We start from the raw sequence: 27,683 nt of genomic DNA on the forward strand, positions 1-27,683 counted from the left end.
ACCAAGTCTTTTTCAGAATTTATTTGACCAGAAAAGTGTTTTCCCCTCCACAAGTAATATCTATGAATATTACACAAAACTAGTGTTCCTTGGAACAGACATTGGGAAATACCTCCACTCCTCCACCCTCGTAAATAACCTACCACATTTCATAGGTACTGCAACACCATTCCCAGTGGTACAGCCATCTCCTGCCTCCCCAGAATGCCCACACAATTGCTCTGGGCATGCCCAATTTGAGACACTGTAGCTTTCTCCACAAGCAAATGAAACTCCATTTTCACTAAAATAAGCCGAATGGCCCATGCCATTGCTGCAGGCTAATTCCATTTATAGAAATAATAAGGCTCCATCCTTGTGTGGCCTGGGATGTTTATTTCATACACCCATATCTCCCATTTATGATGCAAATAAACTGCATCTTCCATCAAAACTGCTCACTCTTCCTCTAAGTACAAGTTCTTTGAATTTATGTGCTGAATCAGTTGCAGGCTTTTTTCCAATAGTAGCATCCCAAATCTGAGACTCTCTTCTAGTCCAGGTCAATTAAGTGGCATGGAATATGCTCATCTGATTTTTTTTTTCCTTTTATAAAGAGAGGACCATGACTTTCTATGTAAAGTTGAAATTCTGGGTTCCATTTACTACACACTTTCTTAAGCAATAATATAAGACCATAACTTGTCACAAGAATCCATTCCTCCCTTTCCCACTCCAAAAATATTAACTTGATAGGGAGGTTAGAAATCTATCATAACCAATGACAGACATCCATGCACAAAAATAGCAAGTCTTGAGTTTAATATTTTATTGCCATATTTTGAAACAACTGGCTAGGCAGCTGCTACTGTTATCTTCCAATTACTTCTCATTTTTCCAGAGTTTTAAATGCATGCTGTGACAAATTAAATCTAAATTTCTATATGATCTGAAAAAAATGACTATTTCAGAAAGCACTGCACACACACACACACACACACATACACACACACACACACACAAATTGAGATGTAAAGGAAGAAAGGGATATTGGCAGAAGATGAAAACATTATTCCTGATGCTCTAATAGCTTCTTTCTATCTCCTTAAGAGATGCAGATTTGCTTCCCCTAAGTGGTCCAGGTATTCTCGTTCTGAATAGTACCAAGACTTTGCAGTTTGCTAAAAATGCACTTTTCCCTGCAATTTTATAAAGGTGCTCAGGAAAAAAATCCTTCATCAAAGTCAAACATCATGCATGCTCTCATGTCTAACACTCCATCAACAGTGCTCAAATATACAAGAAATCTCTTAAAAGAATCAGTGGATGGTATTTTGAGGGATATCAGATCAAATACAATTGCACATGATTCCAACAGAATATCAAGGCATAGAACACTGTGATTATTATTTGCCAACATCAACATACTTTTCATCAGAAAGTATGGGGCTTGTGTTTAGAAATTACACTTTTGCTAGGAAAAAGCTCACATATTCTAGTCTTGTTTTCATTTTTTATCTGACTCCTTAATCCTAATTTGGGAGAGCTGAGACCAAGTGTAGGAAGCAGATTGTCATAATCTCTTTCCCTTCCACTGATGGGATTCAACAGATTTCAAAACAGAACTAAGGTCACTGAGGCTTTGCTCAGTGTATGGTTGATGGCAGAGTGTCACTCACTTGCTATCCTTTTTGACTTAGTACCTACATGGCCAATGCACAGTGACCACTGTAGTCAGCAAAGCCAGGTCCATGAAGCCCTGTCTCAGGTTCCTGGCATATGAGCTCTCTGGACCTGTGGATCTTTCCAGATTTTGACCTTCCTCTACCTCCTCCTCTTCTTCCACCTCATCCTCATCTATCTCCATGGCTTGACTTAAGTATTCCTCTTAACCTCTAGGTAGAGGCTTATAAAGATTTATGGCATTAAATCTTCCCAGTATCATCTGGCAACTTTAAAAAATATTTCCAGACCTTCAGGTTTGATTTTTAAAAATTGTTCCAAGCAATATAGACAGGTGCCAGAACCACTGTTCTAGAGCAAGCTTGGGCAAGTGGCAGAATGGCCCAGCTGGTGAAAACACAGGGAGTGATCAGCCTCCATCTTAATTTACCACATCTGCAGTAAGTCCTAAGAATTTGCATTTCCAAGTTCGAGGGTGATGCTCACTCAGGCCACACTTTATGAACCACATCTTGGTTAAGCCTCTTGAACATCAGGACCCCCTGACCTTTCAACTCCAGTGCTGAGCAGTGACTAGCACATGTTACTGAACAAACATCATCAGAAAGTGCTCTAAGAAGTGATATGAATTAAGAGCAAAGCCCACAATGATCACCTTTTTCTAAGTGTAAGTTTGTAATTCTACTTAAGTCTCACAGCGATGCTCCATGTGCAACACTAAATCTCACTTGCCAGATTAGTGGTGAAAGATTCAGAAGTGCTGAACTGATGGGTGAGAGCAATATCAATTTTATTTATTTATTTATGTATTTATTTATTTATTTAAGGAAGACTGCCTCTCCTATTGTTTGGCTGGCTGGTTGGCCAGCTGGTTTTTCTCCTGGAAGTAACGAGAGGTACATGTCTAGCACATAAGAGCACGGAAGAAGATAATCTTTTGTCTAAGTGTGCTTTAAACTGGAAACAATGATTTACTGTTAACACTGAATATGCTCAAAATTCATGGAGGATTTGCATTGCCAGCTTCTAATCACTTCTCAGCAGAGCCCCCCAAATTGCTACAGTCCATGGATACAAGATGCGAGATTGTCATCTGAGATTTGCCACATCAAGGCTTCATCAAAATGCAAAATCAACACCTTCCCTTTCTCCCTTCCTACCCCAGATGATTTCTGAATTTCTGTACATTTGTGAATTCACAGAAGCATGAACAGAATGACAGGAACATCACAAATGCAAATGTCTTTGTTCCTAACAAATTACTTCAGTTGCCCTTCTTTTTTAAGTTAGGGAGTGGGAGGGAATGGGTTACCATGGCTAACTCAATGTTAAGTTTAGAAGCCAGAGGCAAAGGTAACTTAAAGGTTTTCCAAAGTTTTGTTTTCTTTTGGGTCAAAAGTAGCTCTTAAACATATATACACAAACCTCAAGTATTTTTTTCAAATGCTGATTTGTGCTTTAATAAAATTGACATCTGCATCTCTAAAGAAATACTTCACTGTCAGAAGAATGTAGCTTAATTTTGTTTGCTTGAAATGTTTTCATCTCAGACCAAATTTAGAATACCCTGCCACCTGTTTATACCACCAATCTCCAGCAACGCAGCAAAAGCTCACCTCTTCCATCCACTTCCCAGCTGGATCAGACAAGGCAGTGGGGAGATACAAGAGGTTTTTAATTAGCTCCTAACTCCTGTTCATTCTTGAGTGTGCAATCTTTGTGCTTAAAATGCTGCAAAAAAACCCACATCACAATCCCAACGTGCATCAGAGTGCATCTTGCAAATAGAAAAGGTCAGTCATATAAGCAGCAACATTCAAGTTCTTTGAAAGATGCTGAGACACAAAATAATACAAGAGAAGGGTGAGTGATCTATTTTGTAAACCATACCTAGAACTCTTGCTACCTATTTCCATATTTATGAGTGGAGATGTGAATGGTGGCAGAGATAGGGCCACCTAACTCTGTTGTAAGATTCTATTAACATATTTGCAAAAATACTTTTACAACCCTACTGCCTCTTAATGCTTTACCTCCTCAAATCTGTTGAAGCCTAATAGCAAATAAACTTGGCATATACAAAAGTTTCGTTTGTTGTCAGTTGAGAAAAACAGAAACCAACTCAAAATTGCTGAAGAAAAAAAAGGGGGGCAGTGTTATTAAGACTCGGCATTTTAATGAGATCCAAGGGCAAGAATCTAACCAGGACTCAAAAAGGGACTAGAAACAGAAAACCGAGTGTTAGAAACTCAGGAAGCAGATTTACCTCTCATTCTGGCTGCTTCTTCCTGTGCTATGTTACTCAGGCCCAAGTTATATAATCATCAACATGAAGACAACCTCTATGAAGGAAATAAGCCTAGCTGGACACTCGAACACCCTTAATTCAATTCTTATCAGAAAAGGGTCACTGATTGGTTCCATTATAAACATCCCAGTGGGAGCTCACAGAAGCAAAGACACCATGTGAATGCAAAGATATCCTGAAACAGGAACTATTTTTCACAATGAGGAAGATGCTGTGCCATGTTCTAGTAAGAATAAGATGATGACCTCCAGCACAGTGCTGCTGCCTAGTGTGTTAAGGGCCAGCCATTCATCACCACCTACCTGTCTGAAAGGTGGTTCCAACATCCTGAGCAGGAGCTGTCTCACTCCTTCAGTACTGTCAGTACCAAGTACACTGGCTTTCTAATGCATTTGTACTCCTTCCTCATTCCAAATGAGAAAATATATGAGCAAGTACTTTGTGAACTGTAAAATAATATATTAATGAAGGAGATTGCTCTTAGAACCTGTCTCAAATACAACGTAACTTGCCTATTCATTTTCTTCTCCAGGTACCTGGATTGTCTTTCACCATAATGGAGCTCCTTTTCAGCATGTATGAAATATCAGAGATGGTAAGCCAAAACAAAACCTCCCATCCATTAAGTACTTATGAGATATTTTATGTAGGCAGCACATGCATTTTGTATTTCTTCGGCCCATTGCCTCCTGAGAGTGCATTTCTGTTATAGTACAGTGGTCTAGAAGTGGAAACCATCAGCTACAATTCCTCTCTGTATCTCATTAGAGGTCTAGTTTCCCCTTAATGCACATGAAGACCTTTCATTAGCAATAATGGGAGCTGCACGCCTCAAAGAGAAAAATAGACCCTCACCATTGTGATCTGAGATGAGGTTATTGGGACACTTGCCTGCCTGACTGGAGAATTATGACATTCAGACATGAATGATTGGATCAGAGAAGAAATTAAAACCTTTGTGATTATTTTAAAAAATGAAATGCAATTTTAAAACCTCAAAGTAAAGGGCAAGAATCAAAACCAAAGAATTCATCAGCAGACTGAAATTAGGCGTTAAGTAAGTGAATGCCAAATGACAAGATAAACAAAGGTGGGAAAAGATGACCCAGAGGATTTGACAAAATAAAAACCATTTCCAATACACACAAAGTAAGACATTGGCAAGAGACCACAGTCCAAGAAGAGAAGGCAAGGATCATTTACCATCAGAGAGGTAAACACTGCCGAAAGTTAAACAAATCCTTGCGTCTATGTCTACAAAGAAATATGGAAGATGCCAGATGGCTGTTTTGGAGACGGTCAATGAAAAAATATTACTGAATAAAAGTGACTCCTGAGTTTATGTTTTTAAGTTGACAAATACCAAGAGCAATATTTTCCTACTGCATCAACTTTAAATAAGGACATTCGTAGAGTGACCATTTTGTATTATTAGAGGTCAGATGAGGATGTTGTAGAGTCCCTTCGCGTTTGTTAAATGTAAAAACATTAATTGGATTAAAGAAGAATATCATCTTTTCTTTAATAGGACATTAGAGAATTAGAATTTTTTCTTTTTTTAATGAAGAGTGGGGAAAGCACATAGAAGAAACCAAACATATATATGAAACCTATTTAGAAGGACTTCCAGTAAGCCCTAGAGTAAGCACAAATTCATCACATTCTCTACCCTTAATTCATGATGGTTTTAAGGAAAACTTGTAAGACTCTGGGACTGTATTCAATCTTGGACAGTGGGTTGTCCAGGAAATTCAGTGAAAGGATTGAAAAACAAGATGACTAACTCATAATTGATCTCAACATCTAACCTCAGGGAATCAAACTGGGATTCTAGCAAACTAACCCCATGACAACTGAAGTGACGGTTTAACAGCCTCTGAGAACACGGAGGATATAAGTACTCAGGTTAAAAAAGGAAAAAAAAAAAGGTCTGGGATAGATCAAACAATTCCCAAACTCTTCCAAGTTGAGAGTATGGCTCTTGAAAACCATTCCTGCATCCATGGACTATATTCCTAAAATGACCATTGAGGTTTCTGCAGTCATGCTGGGTTCTGCTAGTAGCAATGAGCCAAATGGAATCCATTTATGTAAAAAGTCTCAAGGCAATGGGAATTAGGCCACAGCAGTATACTCCAGTGAACTTAATTTCCCAGCAACTCTGGCTCCCATTCCCCCACACTACCCTGGCCTTGAGTAATTTGGAGATCAACCCCTGTTCCAATCCATCTAAAAGAGGTTTGGAGTCTAATATGGGAATTGCTGTCCACTGCACATGTTCTAACTTCCACACTACAGCACTCCTAGGCTATAAGGATTCAACAACCATGCATCCTTCTCCACCTTCGTCAACAGCAATAGGACCATATCTCCATTCTTCCCTTCACCCCATTTTTACTACCCAAAGTCACCACTCTATAACCTAAGTGAGGAAGGGATTCTGTTGAGATGGCCTGAAGTACTCTCCAAGGTATCACGACTAATATTAATAAGCTCAGAGACAGAATCTGCATCCTGTTTATCTTTGTAATATTGGAAATGCTTGACACATCATAGCTACTTGGTAAATGCTTGTTAAATGAAAAATAGAAAAAGAAGTACATAACTGTCACCAAAAAAAGATGCCCACAGGCTGGGATTGTGATTCAGTGGTAGAGTGCTCATCTAGCACATGTGAGGCCCTGGGTCGGTCCTCAGCACCACATAAAAATAAATAAAATATAGGTATTGTTTCCAACTACTTTCAAAAAATTAAAAAAAATTTTTTTTTAAAAAGATGCCCAGTGAGAAGGAAAAAAACATAAAAGGACAAATGGTATATTACATAATTTGAGAAATGTTTACTTTACAATTAAAATAAGCATTTTATTTTTCCCCTAAACATAACATTCTGGTATCCATATACCAGAATCAATGCCAACATGGTTTGAAAGAGAAGTTGACAAAAGCTTTCTAAAGGCTGTTACAAAACCATAGCAGTACAATGTAGTAGCATTTTAGAAGATACAAACATTTAAATATGTAGATGCTATGAGAAACATCAAGCTCCATTAATTAATATTAGATAACCATATCTCAACTTCCAAGCTTCCAAAAATAGAAGGAAACTTTTAAGTTTACATTCATATTAAAAGAATAAGGGGATACAACAATCCTACTTCTGGGTACTTACCCAAAATATTTGAAATCAGTATGTTGAGGAGGGATCTGCCCACACATGTTCACTATAGCATTATATGCTATAGCCACATTATGGAATCAATCTAAAAGTCCATGAATGAATGAATGGACAGAGAAAAATGTGGTAAATATACACAATGGAATACTTAACAAAAAAATTCCTTAAAAAAGAGATCCTATCATTTGCAAACATGAATGGAATCAGTGCACATATGCTTTATAAGATAAAGCAACACAGAAAGACAAATACTACTTGTTCTTACTTGTCTTTGTAATCCAAAACAACTGAACTCAGCAGACTGGTGGTTACCAGAAGCTGAGGAATAGAGAATAGGAAAACCAAAGCCATAGGCACAAAAGTCTCAGTCAGGGATTTTGTTGTTGTTGTTGTTTTAATAGATATTACTCAGTGTGGTGAATCCAGCTAATAGCTGAATATTATATAATTCAATCACCGGAAGGGTGGATCTCAAATGTTCTCCTGTTAAATGTTTAAGGTGACACATTATTGGCTTGATTTGGTCATTTTGCATTGTATTTCACCCTTGTGCCCTATAAATATGAACATTTATAATCTGAGCATATATAAATTTGAAAATGAATTTTAAAAACAGGGCATTTCAAGTAGGCTAAAGCAGGTGTATTCTCTTAGATAGTTTCATTTAAGATTAAGACAATGCTAGGGGCTGGGGATGTGGCTCAAGTGGTAGTGCGCTCGCCTGGCATACGTGGGGGGCTGGGTTCGATCCTCGGCACCACATGAAAAAATAAAGATGTTGTATCCACTGAAAACTTTTTAAAAAATGCGGTTTTCTAACATTTTGTAAAGTATTATAATGATTATAGGGTTAATATCGAATGTGTTTTATATTCTTAGTTCTTAACACTCAATCTCCCATTTAGTTGTTCTTGCCTTTTTCTCTTAGATAAGTGAATGACTTATTAGACCTAGTACTTGGTTCATGAGATTTTCTCATTTCATCTTGAAAAAAAACAACTGCAAATATGTATAGAAGATGAACCACATGTATTTTTCCCTGAAAGATGTCAGAATATAACACTCAAATCAAATGCTGAACAAAAGCTATTTTGTAAGAATACATACAATATGTGGCAATTTAATTTTCACTGATGTTTTTCTTGGCAGTTTTTCCCACATTCCTAATTTCTAATCAAAAATTACTGAAATCATCCATTAAGCGTGTACTCAGACATTACTGAGTTATAGGAATCTAGACAATCTTAAGGTATCATAAAAAGAATCACAACTTTAAGAAAACATTAATTGAATCAGCTGTAAAAATTACTCTCACACCATGAGAAAAATAGTAATTAAGGTTACATTTGAACCGATTTTCATTCTATTTTTATCTCTTGATGAACCAATCAGAGTACATAGTCCACAAGGGCAAGAACTATTTCTGGTTTTGTTTATCAATACATTCCCTCTGCCTAACAGTCAAATATGTGTTGACTCAGATAAGAAATCATTATAGGTAGGAGTGCAAATCAGGAGAGCCTTTCTTTTTTCCTTTTTTTTTTTTTTTGGGGGGGGGGTGTTTTGTTTTGTTTACTGCACTGCTAGGGGGTGAGGCCAGAACCTCCCTCACGCTAGGCAAAGGCTTCACCACTGAGCCCCAACAGCCTCAGCCCCAACAGACTTTTTCTTGAAGGCAATTTAAGTAAAAAGCCTTAAAATTTTATATTCTTGGACCAGTAAATCTGCTTCTATAAATTTATACTAGGAAAATAATTATGTAAGTGAGCAAGTACTTAGAATCTAGAACATTCATGACCCAAGCTTTAAAAAAAAAAAAAAGCAAGACCCAACAAATAACCCCATAACCTGGATTGCCTAGCATGTGCCTCTTGTCATGAATATATAATGAATACCTGCTATGCACCAACTACTGTCCTACTTGCTGTATCCCAACCTTCAGTGAACTTAATGCTCAGAACCATCTCATAAAATAATATTTTCATCTCATGTGGATAAGCAACAGAGAAGTTAAACAATTCAATCTAGCTTCATGATCCTATAGCCTTAGTGTTATCTTTAAAACAATGTTGAAAATAAGGATTTCTTAACTTTCCTTACTCTTTATCCATTCCTTTTTTGATAATCTGCCTCAAGAACTGCCATCTGACAGTCTTATAAACGGCACCCCCACCAGCTAGTGTATCTACCTAATTTTGTTACAAAAACATGGGATCTTTAATAATCTTTCAAATATAATATTATATCTTTTTCAATGTACTACTGTCCTACCAATTTCTCCTTCCCCATTCACAACACTTGCTGTTAGCAGAACTGTATTTTGTGTTATGAAAAGATATGAAATCCTAAATATAATAATGTATACAAAATGAATCTCATTTTCTTATAAAACATGGTCCTCTGGTGAAACAATTTTTAAAAAATATTCCTGTGCATATTCTATGAGTATGGAAATGGTTTCTTGAAAAATAAAAAGATAGACTAATGGGAGAAATGAGACAAGTGATCCCATCCCGGAGACAAAGAGTGTCAGGGCAAGTGTATGAAACCTGGGATTCAGGGAAGCATCTGGAAACCAGGAAGTATAAAAATTCACTGCAGGTGCCAGGGTCTCCAGATGGGAGATGGAATAGGCAGCCCCGGACCATGTGGCCAAAATGTAGCACTTGAGAGGAGCAAAGTAGTAGAGCTTGCAGGTCTGAACCTGCTGGAGGACTTGTTTTATCTATGGAAATAGACAACTATAAACAAAGTAAAAACAGGATAGATAAAATATGTGTGAAACCAAATGAACAAGCAGTTGATTCTTTTTTTTTTTTTTAAATTTATTATTAGTTAGAAAGACATTATAGCCAAAGACAGCAAGGAATCCTCTGTGCTTTCCAATATGCAAATACAAATTCTTCCAATAGTTGCCCTAGAATAATCTCAAGTGTCCACGATACTCCTTTTCTGAAAACTTCATTTTCTTAGTTGTTGTATTCTTGAAGAGCCTGGGCCATGAAGAGTTTGCCTAAGTTTTGGGCGGTGAACTCCTTGATGTTCTGGCAGTAAGTATTAATCTGGCCTAAAAATTTGAGAAAGAGTCTTAATGTTCTCCAAGTTGTAAAATGATCTAGAATGCTAGTCAAACAAGAAAATCAGCACAATACAGAATTCACCAGAACTGTTTTTAACCAAGAATTTACAAGAATCAATTCTATTTTTCCATAAAGTTTAATAAAGAACATAATTTCTTTTGAAAAGTTGTTATCTTCAACTCGTGATTAAAATGAAGGAAAACTAACTTTTTTAAAAAGATTATCAGCTGTAAGGATATATTAGCTATCAATTTGCTGAATCAGTACCAGATCTGATCAACAGACAGTACTCTAAGAAATCAGAGAAAATATTACTGCCTTAGCAAGCAGATAGGAGATATATGATCATAGCATGGCAGAGTAGCCACATCCACCTGGTTCAGACATTGAACAGGTACAGCAGTGTACAACCTGCACTTTAGACATGTTTTAAGGTCCTTCCCCTGAGCCAAAAGCAGAAACTCCTCCCTGAAGAATGGCTCTATTACTGTTTTTGCATCTAATCTGATGCAAAAGCTATTCATTTCTTGAAAGTATAAGCACTACAGGTTTGTCTCAATTAGGCCTCAAAGAACTATATCTCAGTTTCCCAAATGTGTGTGTGTACTAGAAAGTTAAGGAATTTGGATTTTTCAACCACTCAAATATCATTATTAATAGAACTGAAAAACTAAGAACAGCTTTACTTTGAGTAGATTTTTCACTCTATTAAAGTTTCTCACAGACAAAAAGACAATTGACTTAAATAGTATCTAACAATATTTTATAAAAATAAGATTATACAGCCATATAAGAGTGTGAATATTACACATTAAAACCAGCCTATGGTTGGGCATGGTGGTACATGCCTATAATACCAGCAGCTAGTGAGGCTGAGGCAGGAGAAGAAAAAGTTTAAGCCAGCCTCAGCAACTTAGCAGGGTTCTAAGCAACTTAACAAGATCCTGTCTCAAAATAAAAAATAACAACAGTTGAGGTGGGGATGCAGCTCAATTGTTAAGCACCTCTGTGTTCAATCCATGGTACCCACCCCATTGACAAAACAAAATAAAAAATAAATCCCAGCCTCTAGCATAAGACATAGACCTTAACCAAAGTGATAGACATATGCTAAGTCTCCTCAGAAGTTCACCCAGAATTATATTCATGTTGCCATGATTTCAAAGGGCAATATTTTCTTCAAATCAAAAACTTCCATTCAAGTACCCCAATCTAAAGTAGAAAATAAAAAGGCACTTGAAGCTACGTGAACCTCTGCATTATTGAGACCATAAAAATTTTTTTCTTCATTTTCATGAAAGATGGAAAAGCTTCCCAATTTAGAAAGCTTGAAAATGTTTAGATATACACCAAGCGAAGAACTGAAAGGACCTGAGAAATAAAATACTTACCAATTCTTAAATTTCAGAAACTATACCTACTAGACTCAAATTCATCTAACTATTTATAAAATACATTAGCTTTCATGTGCTATGTTTCTGTCTGTAAAATTTCTCATAGTCTTCTGCTTCCTCAAGAACTACATATCACGCTTTACATAACTATACCTGCAATGAGTAGCGAATCCATCCTGGCAGGAGCCTGAAGTGGCTTAAAGAGTTTGGACAGGTCTTCCTCAGGGAGTGGGGGTTCTCCTCGACTCTGACGTTGCATATTCTCCTGCTGACGACGCTGCTGATACTAAAATTTAAAGAAAAATAATTTGATTATTTTTCTCTGAGGGGGGTAAAAAAAAGAACTCTCTCACACGACCAACAATACCCCATTGCTCTGAATTCTATTCTAAGTTTAATAAATGGCAATATTTAAGAAGCTAAATATGGTAATGGTAGAAGAAAATATATATATATTTATATATTTTTGTTTTAAAATAAACTCCAGTGTCACTGTGAGCTCTAACAGTCTATATGATTTAGAAAACAAAATTGGTTCTGGAAGTAACAGAACTAAAAAGAGGTTCATGATCAGTGATTAAAAGAATACAGCATTCTGGACAAAGGGGAGAAATGGTTCATCCTAACTTTAACAACTAAATAATATACTATGTGCAATTTTACCCCTATTGACATAAAATAATAATAACACCAATGATGTTATTACCATCAAGTTCACTGTCTTTTTTTTTTTTCTTGGTACCAGGGATTGAACTCAGGGCACTCGACCAGTGAGCTACATCCCCAGCCTTTTTAAAAATTTTTGTATTTTATTTAGAGACAAGATCTCACTGAGTTTCTAAGTGCTTCACTGTTGCTGAGGCTGGCTTTGAACTCACAATCCTGCTGCCTCAGCCTCCTGAGCCGCTGGAATTACAGGCATCCACCACCAAGCCTGGCAAGTTGACTGTTTTTACTATTCTTAACAGATGGTCTTGCGTGTTTCAGCTCTGTAGCTAAGAATGAATATTAACTTCAAATACTTTCAAACTCTGCATTCTACAATTCTCTGAAAAGAAGGTGAGGATACATATATAGATTCTATAACTATAAACTTATATGTCAAATAATTAAGAGCTAGTTGCTGTGAATGGCTCACAATGCCAGTGAAATAATCTTCCACACACTGTCTTTTAAAAGGTCAGGTAATAAGAAACCAAGGTGGGTTAAGAAAAACTTAAAAGTCTTGAATTCCTATGAAAACCAAAGGCAATGACAGTTTCTCCTGAAGAAGAGGAGTAACTTGCTTTGAAGATTTCTTTCTTATTATGGGGTATGAAAGTGAAGGTGAGATACATCTAAAAAGGGTTATGAAAGATACTAGTAAGTATGAATAAATGTTAAATGCAAAAATCTTAATACATTATAACTCTGAAAAGAGTCCCAAAGATTGGCTTCTAGTATGAATTACCTCATGGGTGACAGATTATCAATTTGATAGCCCAAGTGATTCCCACCCCCAACAACAAAACAGCAAGAGAATACAATCAAACTGGGACATTTCTTTCTCATAGTTTAGAAATCTGCAGCTATGTTCACTTAAAGATACTTTACAGATTTACATATATTTTCTCAATTCAAGTGTAGCAAAATTCATTCATTCATTTATCCATTCATTTTGATTTCCCGACATATATGAACCTGGAAGAAAAATTTGTTTTTCTTTGATTACATAAGTCTCCGAAGCACTTAGCTGTGCTTCGAATTTTACAATTGACAACACTTTGTTTAAAGTGCATTTTAATGAACACAGCAAATATAAATACTACTTCCAGGGATAAAGATTCTGAAATCAACTTATCTATCAATCAAATGCTAAGAACATTTTAGAGCAATACAGTCCCAAAATAATATTCCCGGAACTATGAAAATCATGTGGTCCTAAGGCAATGCTAATAAAGAAAAGGTTAAATGGCCAAAAGTATATGTATGTGCATATGAGAATATTCAAGTAATTCTATGATTTTTGTTGGTATTATACTATCTATTTCACAGCAGGTGGTCTATTATTTCCTATCAAAATTGCTTGCTCTTAATCACAACTGCTCAGTTTTTTAAATGAACTGAAGATTGCTAACTATTCTGCAATGAACCACCACCAAACCAATTATAGTTAGAGTAAAGAAATGAACTGTGACACTCTGAAATCTCTTTGCCTCCAGTTTTCTCCATAAATATATATCTTATTTGCATAACCTTTAGCTTAATATATAAGCTCTCTTTAAATCTGGTGTTTTTAATTATAATTTGTAAAATATTATTTACTAAAGAACAATCTTAAAATATATGATACAGAGTTGTTAACTAACAGTCAATGTTTTTTTTAAATATTTTTTAGTTGTAGGTGGACACAATTCCTTTATTTATTTTTATGTGGTACTGAGGATTGAACTCAGTGCCTTACGTGTGCCAGGCGAGTGCTTTACCACTGAGCCACAACCCCAGCCCCAACAGTCAATGTTTTACTAGAGATAATTTAGATCATTTTTAAGATGACTTTCTTTCTGATACTGAGGTTGCACCCAAGGTTACTATACCACTGAGCTACATCCCCAATCTTTTTTTTTTTTTGAGAGAGAGTCTCAGTAAATTGCTAGGGTTGGCCTTAGCCAACTTGTAATCCTCCTGCCAGTCTTCTGAATCTCTGGGATTACAGGTGTGCACCACCACATCCAGCCTTTAAAATGACTATTAAAATATCACACCTAGAAGTCAAGGTATATTGATTTTTTCTATAATACCAACCTGATGTTTCTGCTGCTGTTGCTTACTAGTATTCCTCATGTATGTGTTATATTTTACTATGTCTTGGCTCATTTCATCCACTCTGTCCATCAGCAACTGTAGATTCTTCCCCAAATGATTGCTGAAATGAAAAGTAAACACACTGATACGTCATACTTTAAGCTATGACTTTGCCACTGTTCTAAATAGTCATATGTTAAAACATGATCTGCCTTTTGCTAAAAGAATTAGAAGCACACATATGCATTAAAGCAAGGGTAGAGGTAAGAATCTGAGTCAGCTTATTATTAAACTTATGTTATCACCCACAACTATAATCTCAGGGCTGTTGGAAATAGCTCAGTTTCTTATTGTTGACAGCAAAAGTAAGTTAAATAGGAACTGTTAAGCATATCTAGCGTGGCATCTATAATATATACTTTCAGAAAACCAAGTTTAACTTGAGTTCAGTACTACTGAACCCTTTTCCTTAACATCCCCACCCCCACCCCCATGTGCCCCAGAGTTTTAAATCAGTAGTCAAGCAAAGAGTCATGCAAACTTATTAAGATTTCTGGCACACCATTTCTTTATCTACCTTATTCTAAATGAGCCACATCATCTGGCTCCTCATCTCTGTTCTTTCCTAGAATCTGTAGTAGTATATAGTCTTTCATACTTTTTATCTCTAGAAATATTGATTCCAGCTCAGTTACTACAATCTTTTCATAAAGTAATGCTAATAACTGATACAATGACCACCTTATTCACCACCTTCTACCTGCCAATATCTCCTATCATGGGCTGGGGATGTGGCTCAAGCGGTAGCGCACTCGCCTGGCATGCGTGCGGCCCAGGTTCGATCCTCAGCACCACATACAAAGATGTTATGTCTGCCGAAAACTAGAAAATAAATATTAAAATTCTCTCTCTCTCTCTCTCTCTCTCTCAAACAAAAAATAAATAAATAAATAAAAAATATTTAAAAAAAAATCTCCTATCATGCTGAAGCATGGACATCTACTATGAATGTCTAAAAACAGCCAGCTGACAAACTATAGTGACCAATTCACTACTTTCAAACAGGTATTTACTAAATTATTATGTGCCAGTCTCAGTATTAAAAACCAGGGAGACAATAATGAATGATGCATACATGGTCTTAATCTTCTTTGAAATTACAACTGATTAGAGATAGAGCAGGGCAGGTGGGGAGAAGAAGAGAGACTTCAGATAGCATGGTCAGAATATCTCTTTGAGAAGATGAAGGGCTAAAAGCAAAAGATTAGGAGTTAGCCAGGTTTCAAGTATTCTAGGGAAAAAGTACAAAGGCCAAAGTTCTGAGGTGGACAACAAAAAAGCAGATCTGATTTAATTTAAAAAGTGGGGGAGGGGATGGGAGGAGGGGGGAGAGGGAGAAGAGAGGAGGAGCAGGGAGGCCAGGCATGACTGGAGCACAGTGATTTGGTTAGGGAGGCCAGACAAGCATATATGGAAAGCCCATTAGCACCACACAACTTCACAACAAAGTGGCTTGTATGAATGAGACCACTGAAACATACTGAATGGTACTCTCGAGCTGTGCATGTCTGGGCTTAAATCTTAAAATAATCACTCTGTTGCTATGCATGTAGACTGAAAATACAAGAGCTAAGAGTCTATTGCAGACAAGATATGGAGAAACTGAAACATTCATATGCTATGATGGGGATCTAAAATGATATTACTGCCATGGAAAACAGCTTCATGGTTCCTCAAAAAGCTAGTTACTATTATTAATAGTAACAGACAAATGTGAATGGTGAGAACAGGAGGTCAAGGAAATAAATCTATAAACTGGGCCTACTGTGCTGACTCCATGTGCCCTCATTCAAAAAGCAATTAACCTGTGGCCTTCCTTTAGTCAACAGAATACACTACCTTCCTGGGCAAACAACCTGTTACCTATAGGAGAAACGCAGACCCCAAAAATCCCTGATAAGGGCACAAGTTACCCTGAAGGAGGTTTCTGTGACCATTATATACACCAAATTCCAGGACCCAAACAGGATAATTAAAAGCCAAGGCCCTAACCATAAAATGTGTAAGAACAAGTTCCAATGAGACCCCTTTAGCAGAGGCCAAAGTGACCCAGAGTTGCCGTGGATCTTTAGCATGTCAATAGCAAAATTTTCCTTCCCCAGGGAAAGGCAATGGGCAATGGGAACTTGAAAGTCTGATGTAAAACCGCTGTTAGTCAAAGGTCAAGGGGTGGAAACTTCTCTAGGATTCCTTAACAAAACTGGAGGGCAGGAGGGGCACACCATCCCTTTCCTCTCTGAGAGGATCCACTCTCTCCCTTGAGATGTCCCCCTTTTCCCTATCCCTTCTAATAAACCCATGCCTACTACTGTGTTTCATTTGAAATCTTTCCAACATTCTCCAACTTTATGACCCAAGCAATTCTCCTAAGTATACACCCAAGAGAGAACTGAAAATATACGCTCACACAAAAATTTGTACATGAATGCTAACAGCTATATTATTACCCTTAAAAAGCACAAAGTAGAAACAACCCAATGTCCATCAAATAAATGATAAGTGAATAAACAAAGGTGGAATATCCATACAATAAAATATTATCGAGCCATAAAAATAGTGAAGTACTGAAGCATACCACAATTTGAATGAACCTGCTAAATATTATGCTAAGGGAAACAAGCCTAACACAAAAGGCCACTGTAGGGCTCTACTGCCTATAGTCATAAAAAGTATTCTACAATTAGTAATGGTTGCACAACATTGCAAATATACTAAAAAACACTAAGATGCACACTATGCATAGTTAAGTTTATTTCTATTTCAAAAAACTGCACCACCACCACAACCACCCCAAATCTGTTGTGATGTTCCAGAGTAATGGTGGCTTGCATTGGGACAGTAGCAGTGAGAACAGATGAAAGTGAGTAGAACTGAGAAATACTCTGGAAACACAACTGGTGATTTTTATTTGATAATGAGGTACAAGGGAAGAATCAAGGATGGTGGCCAGTGTCCTGGCTTCAGCAGTCCACTGGCTGGGTGGTTATTACATTCATAGAATAGGGAAAGACAGAGGAGAAAACAGATTGGGAATATTGAAACAGGATGAAAGTAAATCCACTTAAAATATGGATTCTACCTGTACCCTAAAAAAAAAAAAAAAAGTTTGGGTTCTTTCTTAAAGAGCAGAAAAGAGTACAGAACTGGTGTGTAAGTGTGTGTGTAAATTACCTTTTTAATCCCAGTCCGGCAGTACCCAAACAACCTTGGCCCAGTAATTTGGCCTAAAGACTTCACCTGTCTAGGAATCAAATACTTCTTTAGTATTAAATTTTATTTCATATTTCTTATTCCACTGTGATTTTTTTCCAATCATTTTTTATTTTAAAATGTTTCTCCTTCTCTGGAAACCAATTAAGTACTTGTTTCTGTTTTCGAATTTCTTAACAGTCTGATTTTAATCCACCCAGATTCAAGTTATTGGGTATATGGTGCAAGATGAGGAATTAAAACGATTTTTTTTCCAGTAGCTAACCAAATATCCAGATCCATTGATTAGACAGTCATACTGCTTTCCCAAATAACTTCAGGATTAAACAATACTGTATCTCACATTCACTCTTTTGGCATGTACTGAGTACACAGTTACTCTCCCAGTCACTCTGCCAGATACTAAGAATTAAACTATATGAGATTTTGTTGCACTCAAAACGTTCTAATGAGAGAGGAAAGTAAAAGTAAATAGATAAATTAAATAATGGTGGTTAAGTGCTCTAGCAGACATTCAATGGATGCAAAAAGGACAGTTTGGTAGGATCAAGTGAAACCACCCCCACTCCAATTATGTGACAATTAAAGTCTGAATTGTTGAAAAGGAGCTAAGGGTAGCTAGAGATACTGGGTATAAGCAGACCACTCAAGAGACTCCAGCATGAAAGGTGTGATGCATTTAATGAACTGCAAATAACTCAGTATACCAGGGAACTGCTTGACTAGAAAAAAGAGATTTATCAAACTTGTGTGTGTGGGGGGGAGACAACCATAGCACAGGCCCTAGGAAACTTGAATTATAAGTTTGGATTCTATTCTAAGCATTATGAGAATCAGCCAAAGATTTTAAGCAAAGAAGTAATATGAACATCCAATTTGCATTTAGCACAAGCATTAAAAGAGGAAAAGGTTAAAAGCAGGAAGTTAGGGAACTGTGAAAGTAATCACAAAGAGAAATAGTGATGCCTTGGTCTGGGGTAACAAAAAATCATAGAAATAAGATGAAATCACTCCAGGAATGCACATGGGGGAAGATTAACTCTGACAAACACTGATATTTAGGGATGAACAAAAAGAAGAAATCACTGTTTGAAATAAGAAGTAACCCATAAGAGTTGTAGTTTCATAGGCTCCAAAGAATTAATTCCAGGATGAAGGGGTTCTCAATTCTATTAAATGCTGATGAATCTCATGCAGTAGTATGGTGACAAGAAGTTTTTTGTGACAGAGTTCTAACAATAAGGAATGGAAGAACACTGAAAAATGTCAGAGTAAGTGGGAAATGAGGAAAGACAGTGACAGAAAATTCTATTGATGGGGGCTGTAGCTCAGTAGCAGAGCACTTGCTTAGTATGTGTGAGGCACTGGGTTCAATACTATCTATGTGAAAGGTTCATGGATGGATGTTCATTGTGTTATCCTTTCAATTTGAAGTGTTGAACATTTAAAACAATTTAATGGGAAAAAAACAAGTCAATAAGGATAACAGAAAAGTACTAGTATAAAGGAGAACTAAAAAATCTATAAGGAGAAGACAGATCAAATGAGGTCCAGAGAAGTCAGGACAGAGTGGGACTGACCTCAGGAGGCTGATCCTTTCATTTTCACCAATCAAAGAACTAAAGCCTAACAAGCTATATTAAGTATAGAGATGCCATTAGCTACATGACTTGTTGTTAAGTCATTTATGCCATTGAGTGAAAAAGGAAATCAGGTAAAGGGAAAGCTCACCACCAATCTTGTGCCTGGGAGCAGACAGGAAAGCAGTGACACTGGAGAAACACATAGAGGAGAGGTACAGCTATCAGCAAAGGAAAATCTATTATTTGTAGAGTCCTTAAAACCTTGGGAGACCAATTTTAGCATCGAGAAAAGTATTAATAAAATAGGGACCTCTTTTTCCACTAAAAATGTCTTTAAGGTATTAATATTATATGCTACAAGTGTATATAATTACAGTGAAAGAACACTGCCACAAGCACAAATATGTGGGCTTTAAAGATTTCATAAGAGTGATATTACACTAATGCTTCAGATATTTAAATATTTAAGTCATGTTTATATCTTACTGACTTCAGAAACATTCAACATTACTCACCATAGAGGCCTTAAAGGGCACCAGAAATTAACAATAGATAACTATTTCATCAGTCACAGAAAATCAGAATCATTACCAAGAGCAATTTTGTGAAAAGCTTTCGTTTTCATTATCAGTTCAACTAGAATACTCAAAAAGGGAGTTACTGTTGGTGTTTCAATAACATAGTCTTTCCTTTTATTGCCAAGGAAACAAAGAACTGAAAACAGATAACTTAAACAGATGTGAACCAAGACATAGACTGCTAAGTCAGCTCTGGCTACAGTATCAATCTATGCTTATTATCCTTAATGTAGGATGCTCACCCTTAGTTTAATTTTGCTTAAGGAAAAATAAAAACAATCGCTTTTTATGTGTGAGAAGTTAAAAGCTTATGTTATACATTTTTTAAAAAACTAATGAAGGCTACTACTAGAACTTCCATGTAATAAAATTTAAATATAAAGTTAGGATTTTTAAAAATGAAAGCAAATCATTCATAGCATAGAACAAATCTGTCAGGTAAATCAAAAAACTGGTACCCATATATGGCCATGGAAAATATCCTCAAAGTGTTTAAGGAGTTGCATAAAAATAATTTCTGAAGGTTTTTTAAATTTGTTAGAACTGGCATGATTACCATCATCATGCTACTAACATTAGAAACTAAAAACTAAGATGTACATAGGTGTATTTAAGGCTTTTCACATAAAAATATGTAAGATAAACCTATAATAAAATAGTTTTCTAGGTCTTAGTTGCTACGGCAAACTGAGAACAGTTTCTTGGCTATTGCAATTGCTGCTTTGGACAAATGGATATTCTAGACCAGCTCACTTGTAATATGGAAGTTTCATAAGGGCTATACTTGTTTTGTATGTTCAATAAAGGAGGCCTGGGAAAAGGTGAAGACATGAATTATATAAGTAATAGTTTTCATGTAGTAAATTTTAAATTATTATGTATTTTTATACTTACTACATCAAATTGTAACCCTGAATGCTGAAAATGGTTCTTAGCTCAATGCTTTAAATACAGGTGTACCAAGTGTGTTTGTAAAAGCAATAAAGAAATATGACCTCCTAAAACAGACAAACTTAAAGACTATTATGAATATATGTTTGCAGTCAAACAGAACACTCTTTGGTTCCAAATTAGTCTTACAACCGGGCTATATCATTTAGCACTCCATTTACCATTCAGTTTCCATCTCTGCCCTGTCGAAACTTTTTAATGGCCTTTGTGATTAACAGACGCAATGGAAGGTGGCACTTCAAGCGTAGCCCTATTCATACCAGAGAACAGAGAAGACACTATGGTGTCTGGTCCTTCTGGGTTCATTATCTTCCTTGCGTTACATGTGGGAAGAAGGAACTGGTTTTTGTGTTTTGTTTTTAAATAAGCATCTGTCTAGAGTACTGGAAATCTGATAAACTTCTGTTCCAAACCATTGCTGAAGAAAACACAACTCTCCTTTCAGACAACAAATATATACTGATTGATTTCTCACTCTGCCCATTTCACATTATACTACTGCTAGCTGCCTCCTCCTCCTCCTCCAACAAGAACAACAAATCACTAACATCAAGCTTAAACAGCATTTCAGAGAAGCTATATAATGTGACTGTTCACATTTCTGCTAAGAGTAAGAGACTGGAGGCTGGGGTGTGGTGGGGTTGCTCAGTGGCAGAAGGCTTTCCTAACATGTGTGAGTTCCTGGGTTCAATCCCCACTACTGCAAAACATTAAAAATTATAAAAGTTCAGGGTGGGGTGGGACAACACATTAATTCCATAAAGAAAACAATCTGTCTAGCATTTTAGCAATTTAATAAATATTACCTTACCAACTCATCAGCAAAAGCAGTCACACTGAAGGAAATCATGTCACTCACCTGTCTGATAGCAAAAGCCAGAAAGTTCAGAAACTCTAAAATTTTAGTTGAATACTCAAATAACTACAAGTTTACTACAGAGAGAGAATGCATCTGAATCTGGGCAAGTGCAATCAATAAAATAAAGCAGCATTTCCATTCTTCTCCTGAGCATTATTAAATATCTAGACATAACAGCATAAACCTCTCAGGACAGTGTACAATAAATAAAGCTGAGCCAAATAAAAAAGTCCTCCCCCATGGGTATTTACCATATCAAAGTGCAAATGAAACAGCAAGGAAGGCAGCAGTAGGTTCTTACAACAGGAGCAATTAGTATTCAAACAATGTGTTTGTTTCACTTTATCAGTTTGGCAATTTTCCTGGGATCTTAATAGGGCCAGACAAATACTACATGCTGTTACATAGATCTTAGTAATCTCAAAATGTTCGTAAGTAATTTTTTTTCTTGCTTCACAGAGAAAGTCTATGTAAAAGAATTTTCTGCAAAATGTGATAAAAAAGGTATTTTCATTAGGCAAAGCCACTTACCTACTAGCAAGGCTGAGCAATTCATGTTTATCTGCTACAGCTGACTTCTTCTCAAGCTCCCACATTAGGACATTGATCAGATGTGAATTTTTAATTACAATCGGCACTTCTTCAAACATGTGCTCAAAGGTGATATTTGCCTTTTTCAATCTGTGAAGCATGTTAAAAATATTTTAGACTGGTGGTCAGAAATAAATGTTAAATTAACTATTTCATACATTTACCTAAATACAAGCCCTCTTCAAGGATCATTAATAAGAAAGGCAGCAGGAGCAAAAAATATATATATATATTGTGTGTGTGTGTGTGTGTGTACACACATGCAGGCATACACACTGCCTGATTAACAGTCAAGCATAAATCGAGTGAGCTGAGTATTGACATTGAAAACAATTTAATTTTTTAACTGTAAGCCCAGAAAATAAACTGGCAAGGAAACTATTCTTAAAAATCAAGTATCCTTAAACACTTCGTTGATAGTAAAATATAATGTATATAATTATAATGAACTAACAAAATATGTAAATGTCACAGTAAGTTATGCATCTAAAATATTTAAAATAAATATCTAGAAAAGAAAAATATCCTGTTTTTGTAAAGTTTATTTTTTAAGTGTGAAGAACTAAAAAGATTAACAACTAGTTGAAAAGTCACAGGAGACTCCACAAACAACAGTGTAGGAAACGGCTTCTCAGAGTTAGTTGTAACTCCATGTCCAGAAATTGTTCATGAATTACCTTTTCTTCTTAAAACTGTATACCTTAATTTTTTAGGAGCTAAATAAGAAACTACAGATAAATTGTCCTACATGAAGCCATAATCATTAACTTTGATTTCATTTAAAAACAAATTCTACAATTAACAGAAATAATAGATTTTAATATCCAATGGCATTAAGTAGGATCACAGAATAGCTCCATTAGTTGACTCACTGCATACCTGTCACTCACAAAACTTCCAATCAGCCACATTTTTTACTGAATCCTTAAAAATGTTCATATCTTTCCCCCCTGTGAAAGGTGAGCATAGGAAACATGCAGGTTGCACGTAGTCTAATGCAGAGCTTACAGTCTGACAGCCGCTGACCACTCTTTCATCTCCCTTCTATCTTTTACTTCTTCAAATACGATAGCTAATTAATTCCCATTCTAACTGAATTCACCTATGGTGAGAACAACAGATGAGACACTCCATAAAGATTAATCTAAACATGGTAAGGGTGTCTCTCAGCACGCAGAAATCTACAATACGCATGGCAAAGTATTACTGCAGCACAACCAAGCCTTCAATAGATGTGGCAAATTGACGGTTTAAAAGAAAAATACTCAGCCCTTTACCATATGCCTCTTGGGCCCCCAAACACTTACGCTTCAGGGGAAAAATCCTTCTCTTTACAAACTTCCATTAGTTTAGGAGTCAATCTGTATGCCTTTAAAGAGAGAGAGCCTTGGGCAGTTTTTATAGGATCTCAAAAAAAGAGAGAGAGAGAGAAAATAATTACTAAGGATTCTAATGACATCAGTTCTAGGCACATTCTATTACTTATCACACTGTCTTTGGAAAAATGAAGATCAAAATAAATAATGGCAACACAACCTGAAGCACATTCAAACCATTTCTAGCAAACAGTAAGCGAAGATGCAGTGGTTGTTCTATCCTACTTAAAATCAGTAGAGTAACTTCCTCCCTTAAATAAAAACAGAAGATTCCAAATATAGTTAAGATATTTTGAAATCCCTCATCTAGAACCAGTAATCTTGCTGAAAATGAAACATATCTTATTCTATACATCTTGTATTAACTGGGGAAAATACTAATAAGTATTAAACAACAACAACAAAAAAAAAATCACTGTATGCACTACTATACTTCCTTAGTCCACGAAAATGAATAGCCCTGCAAACAAAATTTATACAACCTAATAATCAGTGTCCACATTTTTAAATTAAAAGATAGTTAAAAACAAAACCACTACATCAAAGTGCTATCACAAAAGTGTCCTTTTCTAGTTTTAGAAAACGAAGTTTTGTCAAAACTAACTGCTTAAACACTCCATGAGTAAGGGAGCTTAGCACTTGCTGCATGATAATGGCTCTGGCATGCCAATATTCAACTAAAACCTGTGTTAACATTCATGTTGTCTGAAACTTAACACAGTGAAACTTTTAGCAATAGGTGATAAAATGAAAACCAAAATAGATTGAAACAAGTGGAAAATTCATCAAGGTCTGATGATGCAATGTTTCCAGCCAATATAAGTACACTTTAACAACTTGTTCTTTACTGTAATCCAATTGTTAACATACTGAAACAATTTTGGGGCAGCTCATAAGATTGATCGTATTCATTAGTATTTTTTCTGACAGATACTCAGGACGTTACATTTACTTCTCAGCTGGAAACTATATGCAAGTCTGCCAGATATGGCAAACTGTGAGTGTTTGGGGAGGGGGAAGGCTATAAAGCTGTTAAATTGCCTACAGTTCTGATACAGCACAGAACATCTGGTCTGGAGAGCTTGAGGAAACACCATTAAATAGGCCGAAAAGAAAAAAATCTTTGTGCTAAGAAACAGTCCAGGTTTTGTACGCTGCTGTCAGAGGTATAAAAAAAAAACTTGGCACACTGTGTTATGATTGGTCAGTCACGTACAGAGCCAGACACTCCAGCAATCGGGGTTTGTTAGACATCTGGTCTAGTTCCACCAGCCCCTTCAATGAGGGAGGGGAGATGGAGGAATAAAAATGAAGCAGCTACTCCAGCATTCCAAAATGTACACATCAGGGCTCTGATAGCAAGAAAAATAAACAGAAAGAAGGAAACCCTGTCTAGACTTAGCTGCTGCTGAGGCTGCTGCAGAAACAGAGTTGGTATTTACTTGAGAAAGCCTGCCAGGCTGCTCTTAGAAGCATAAAGACAGAAAGTAAAAATAGGAGTAATAATATTAAGGGAAGAAAAGAATAATAAAGGAAACTCCGACTAACCATAAATAAGAACAACAGATTCTTCAATGGCATGTTGGTAACTGAACTGAGAATCCAAAAGCGCCCGGGTGACAAACGAGCCATAGTACGTAGACTGGTACCAGCCCACATGGAGATGATCAATGTTTACATGGCGAAGGCTCCGCATCATTTCCATCTGATACTGGACTAGATGATGAGAAGGAGGGGAATAAAAGAAAAACTTTATGATACCACCAATATTAAAAATAAGCCTAATGGAAACAAATTTCTACATTTATTAGTCATAAGGAACAGGTTTCCATGGGAAAAGTTATTCAGTTCACACATAAAGAGAACAAAATTAAGCTTTCAAATCATTGGGACTTTCCTTTTTCACTAATGCAAACCAATTTGAAGAAAAAATAGTATTAAAAATACAATATTAATGTCTTGTTCTAAACAAAGAATTACTAAATGTGGTTTACATGATCTTTTTGAAAAACTGAAAACAGTAAAATGTTTAAGGAAAACAATATATAATTACTAGACTGGCTACTTGTAAGAAGTCTCATCTGGACCAATAGATGAGAATAGTTATCAATAGTTGTCTCTTCTTCAACACACCTTTTGGAACTGTGAACTTAAACCAACAAGAAAACTAAGGAGAAATAATCAACCACCACTTATATATAAACAGCATATAGACTATAGCCGATTTAAAACTAAGAATTCATTTTTGCCTTCATCTGGTGCCCCCTGCTGCATACACTAAATTTAAAAAAGATTTTTTTTTTTGCCTGTCTTCTTTTGTGTTAGTGACACTACGTTTTCATTAGGATAGAGTTATATTTTAATCATCACATACAAAACAAAAAGATTTCATGATTTTTACTTTCATCAAATCAATGACTATAATGTATATTGTTAAAGTACAAGCTGAACGTGTAACAAATGACATTAAAAAAGCATTACAGCCCAAAAATGCATAACAAATACATAATGAAGAAAAAAGTTTTACAGTCAATATTCAAGCTACTTCAATCATAATGACTGCATGGCCATGTGAAGTAACCATATTTGCTTAATTCTAAACCTAAGCAGCTCACTTTTAAAACTCTTAATCGGGTTTTGGTAAAACTAAAGTTTTATGCCTGGTTCCTTTAGTCAGAGCACTATGACTTTACAAAGCAAACAATAAAAGTACCTTCCTGAGATGCATGATCTTATTTTGCAACACTCACTAGTGGGCCGAGAAATTATAAATCTGTTTATTCCATGATTATATCTCTCTTATTTATAAAAAATGGCAGTCAAGTAATCAACTATTTCAAAATTATGTGTTTTTCATTTTTCTTTTTGAAAAATAGGACAAAATTTTAAGCCTATGGCAAAATTGCAACAGAGCTGGAAGGTGTACTACTGTAAAGATGTACACTAGGCAACTGTTTTGAAACCAGCAACTCTGTTTTGAAAGCAAGTCCATTCATTCATAAAAAGGGAAAAGGTATTAAGATAAAGGTAGTTTGCCCCCATTATTTCTCAAGTCGTTCATTTAGGTTATAGGTGAGAGGTGATACTTATACACAAGACATGTTTACATACCAGTGTTTCTGCATATTTATAATTAACACATTGGAAAACAAAGCCTTAAAGCTTATGCTATATTTTAAACCATGATTAAAAACTACAGCCCTACAAATCTAGTTTATAGACAGTATGACAGCCTGAAGCAGTATAAAACTGATGATGATTTACATTAATTCTTTTATCTTATTATTTTATTTCTCTAGCATATAACAGAACTGCTTCTTCCTTCAGCTAGTTTAATAGATTTGTATTAACCACACAAATTGGGACTGAGTTAGAATCATTGCTATGGTCTCCTTCTGTTTTAAAATGTCTAGATTCTCTTAAAGTAAAAATTACAGATTTGGCTAACAAATTTTGTCAAATTTAACTTACAAATGTAAAGTCCCAATATTATAAGTAAAACAGAAGCAGAAACTAAATGCTATTTATCTCAAAGGGAAAGAGGTCAGGAAATGAGGAGAGATTAGCAAACAACTAAGAGTACAAATACAATTTTATAGGACAATTTAATTTAAAAAAATCACTACTTGCAACATGTGTTGGTGTGCAATTTGGCTAACATATGCAGAGGGTAGTCTATCAACTTGTAATAGTAGAAAAAAAAAGATCTGGAATCTAAAAGTGAAGGAAGGTTCTTGTGCCAGTTTTGACATCCCCTCTGTAGGTATCCTGCTGTCCAATTGATGATTCTCTGATGTTTAGTTTTACCATAGCCAAGGAGAACTTGACAACCCATCCCAGCAAAATGCTGGGATTCCACATTATTTCAGCATTTGGATATGCTAACTATAAACAAGAATTTGTCTACTAGGTAAAACAGGGCCTCTAACATGCCTTATGATTTCAATCAAGATACATTTCTCTGAAAAAAAATATTCTGCAATCTTGTTAAGACTTCCTTCAAATAACCTAAATATAACACATTTTATAAGCACATTTCCAGAATACATGAGGGAAAAACAAACGGGGG

The 27,683-nt window shown here is 35.9% G+C and overlaps 1 protein-coding gene across 1 annotated transcript in view; it reads right to left on the reverse strand.

The window, feature by feature from the left end:
- Positions 1–9,970: 9,970 nt before the first annotated feature.
- Eif3h (eukaryotic translation initiation factor 3 subunit H) overlaps positions 9,971–27,683 on the reverse strand; it is an 83,500-nt gene continuing 65,787 nt past the window's right edge. Inside the window, exons 3-8 of the mRNA XM_015486388.2 lie at positions 25,163–25,330; positions 23,546–23,645; positions 22,179–22,328; positions 14,407–14,527; positions 11,776–11,908; positions 9,971–10,215 (exon numbers count right to left, since the gene is read on the reverse strand). Coding sequence (XP_015341874.1) covers positions 10,118–10,215; positions 11,776–11,908; positions 14,407–14,527; positions 22,179–22,328; positions 23,546–23,645; positions 25,163–25,330 — 770 coding nt within the window. The 3' untranslated portion in view covers positions 9,971–10,117. The remainder of the gene's footprint in view (positions 10,216–11,775; positions 11,909–14,406; positions 14,528–22,178; positions 22,329–23,545; positions 23,646–25,162; positions 25,331–27,683) is intronic.

This window comes from Marmota marmota, unplaced genomic scaffold (genome assembly GCF_001458135.2).
Source record: "Marmota marmota marmota unplaced genomic scaffold, marMar, whole genome shotgun sequence".
Taxonomy (NCBI): domain Eukaryota; kingdom Metazoa; phylum Chordata; class Mammalia; order Rodentia; family Sciuridae; genus Marmota; species Marmota marmota.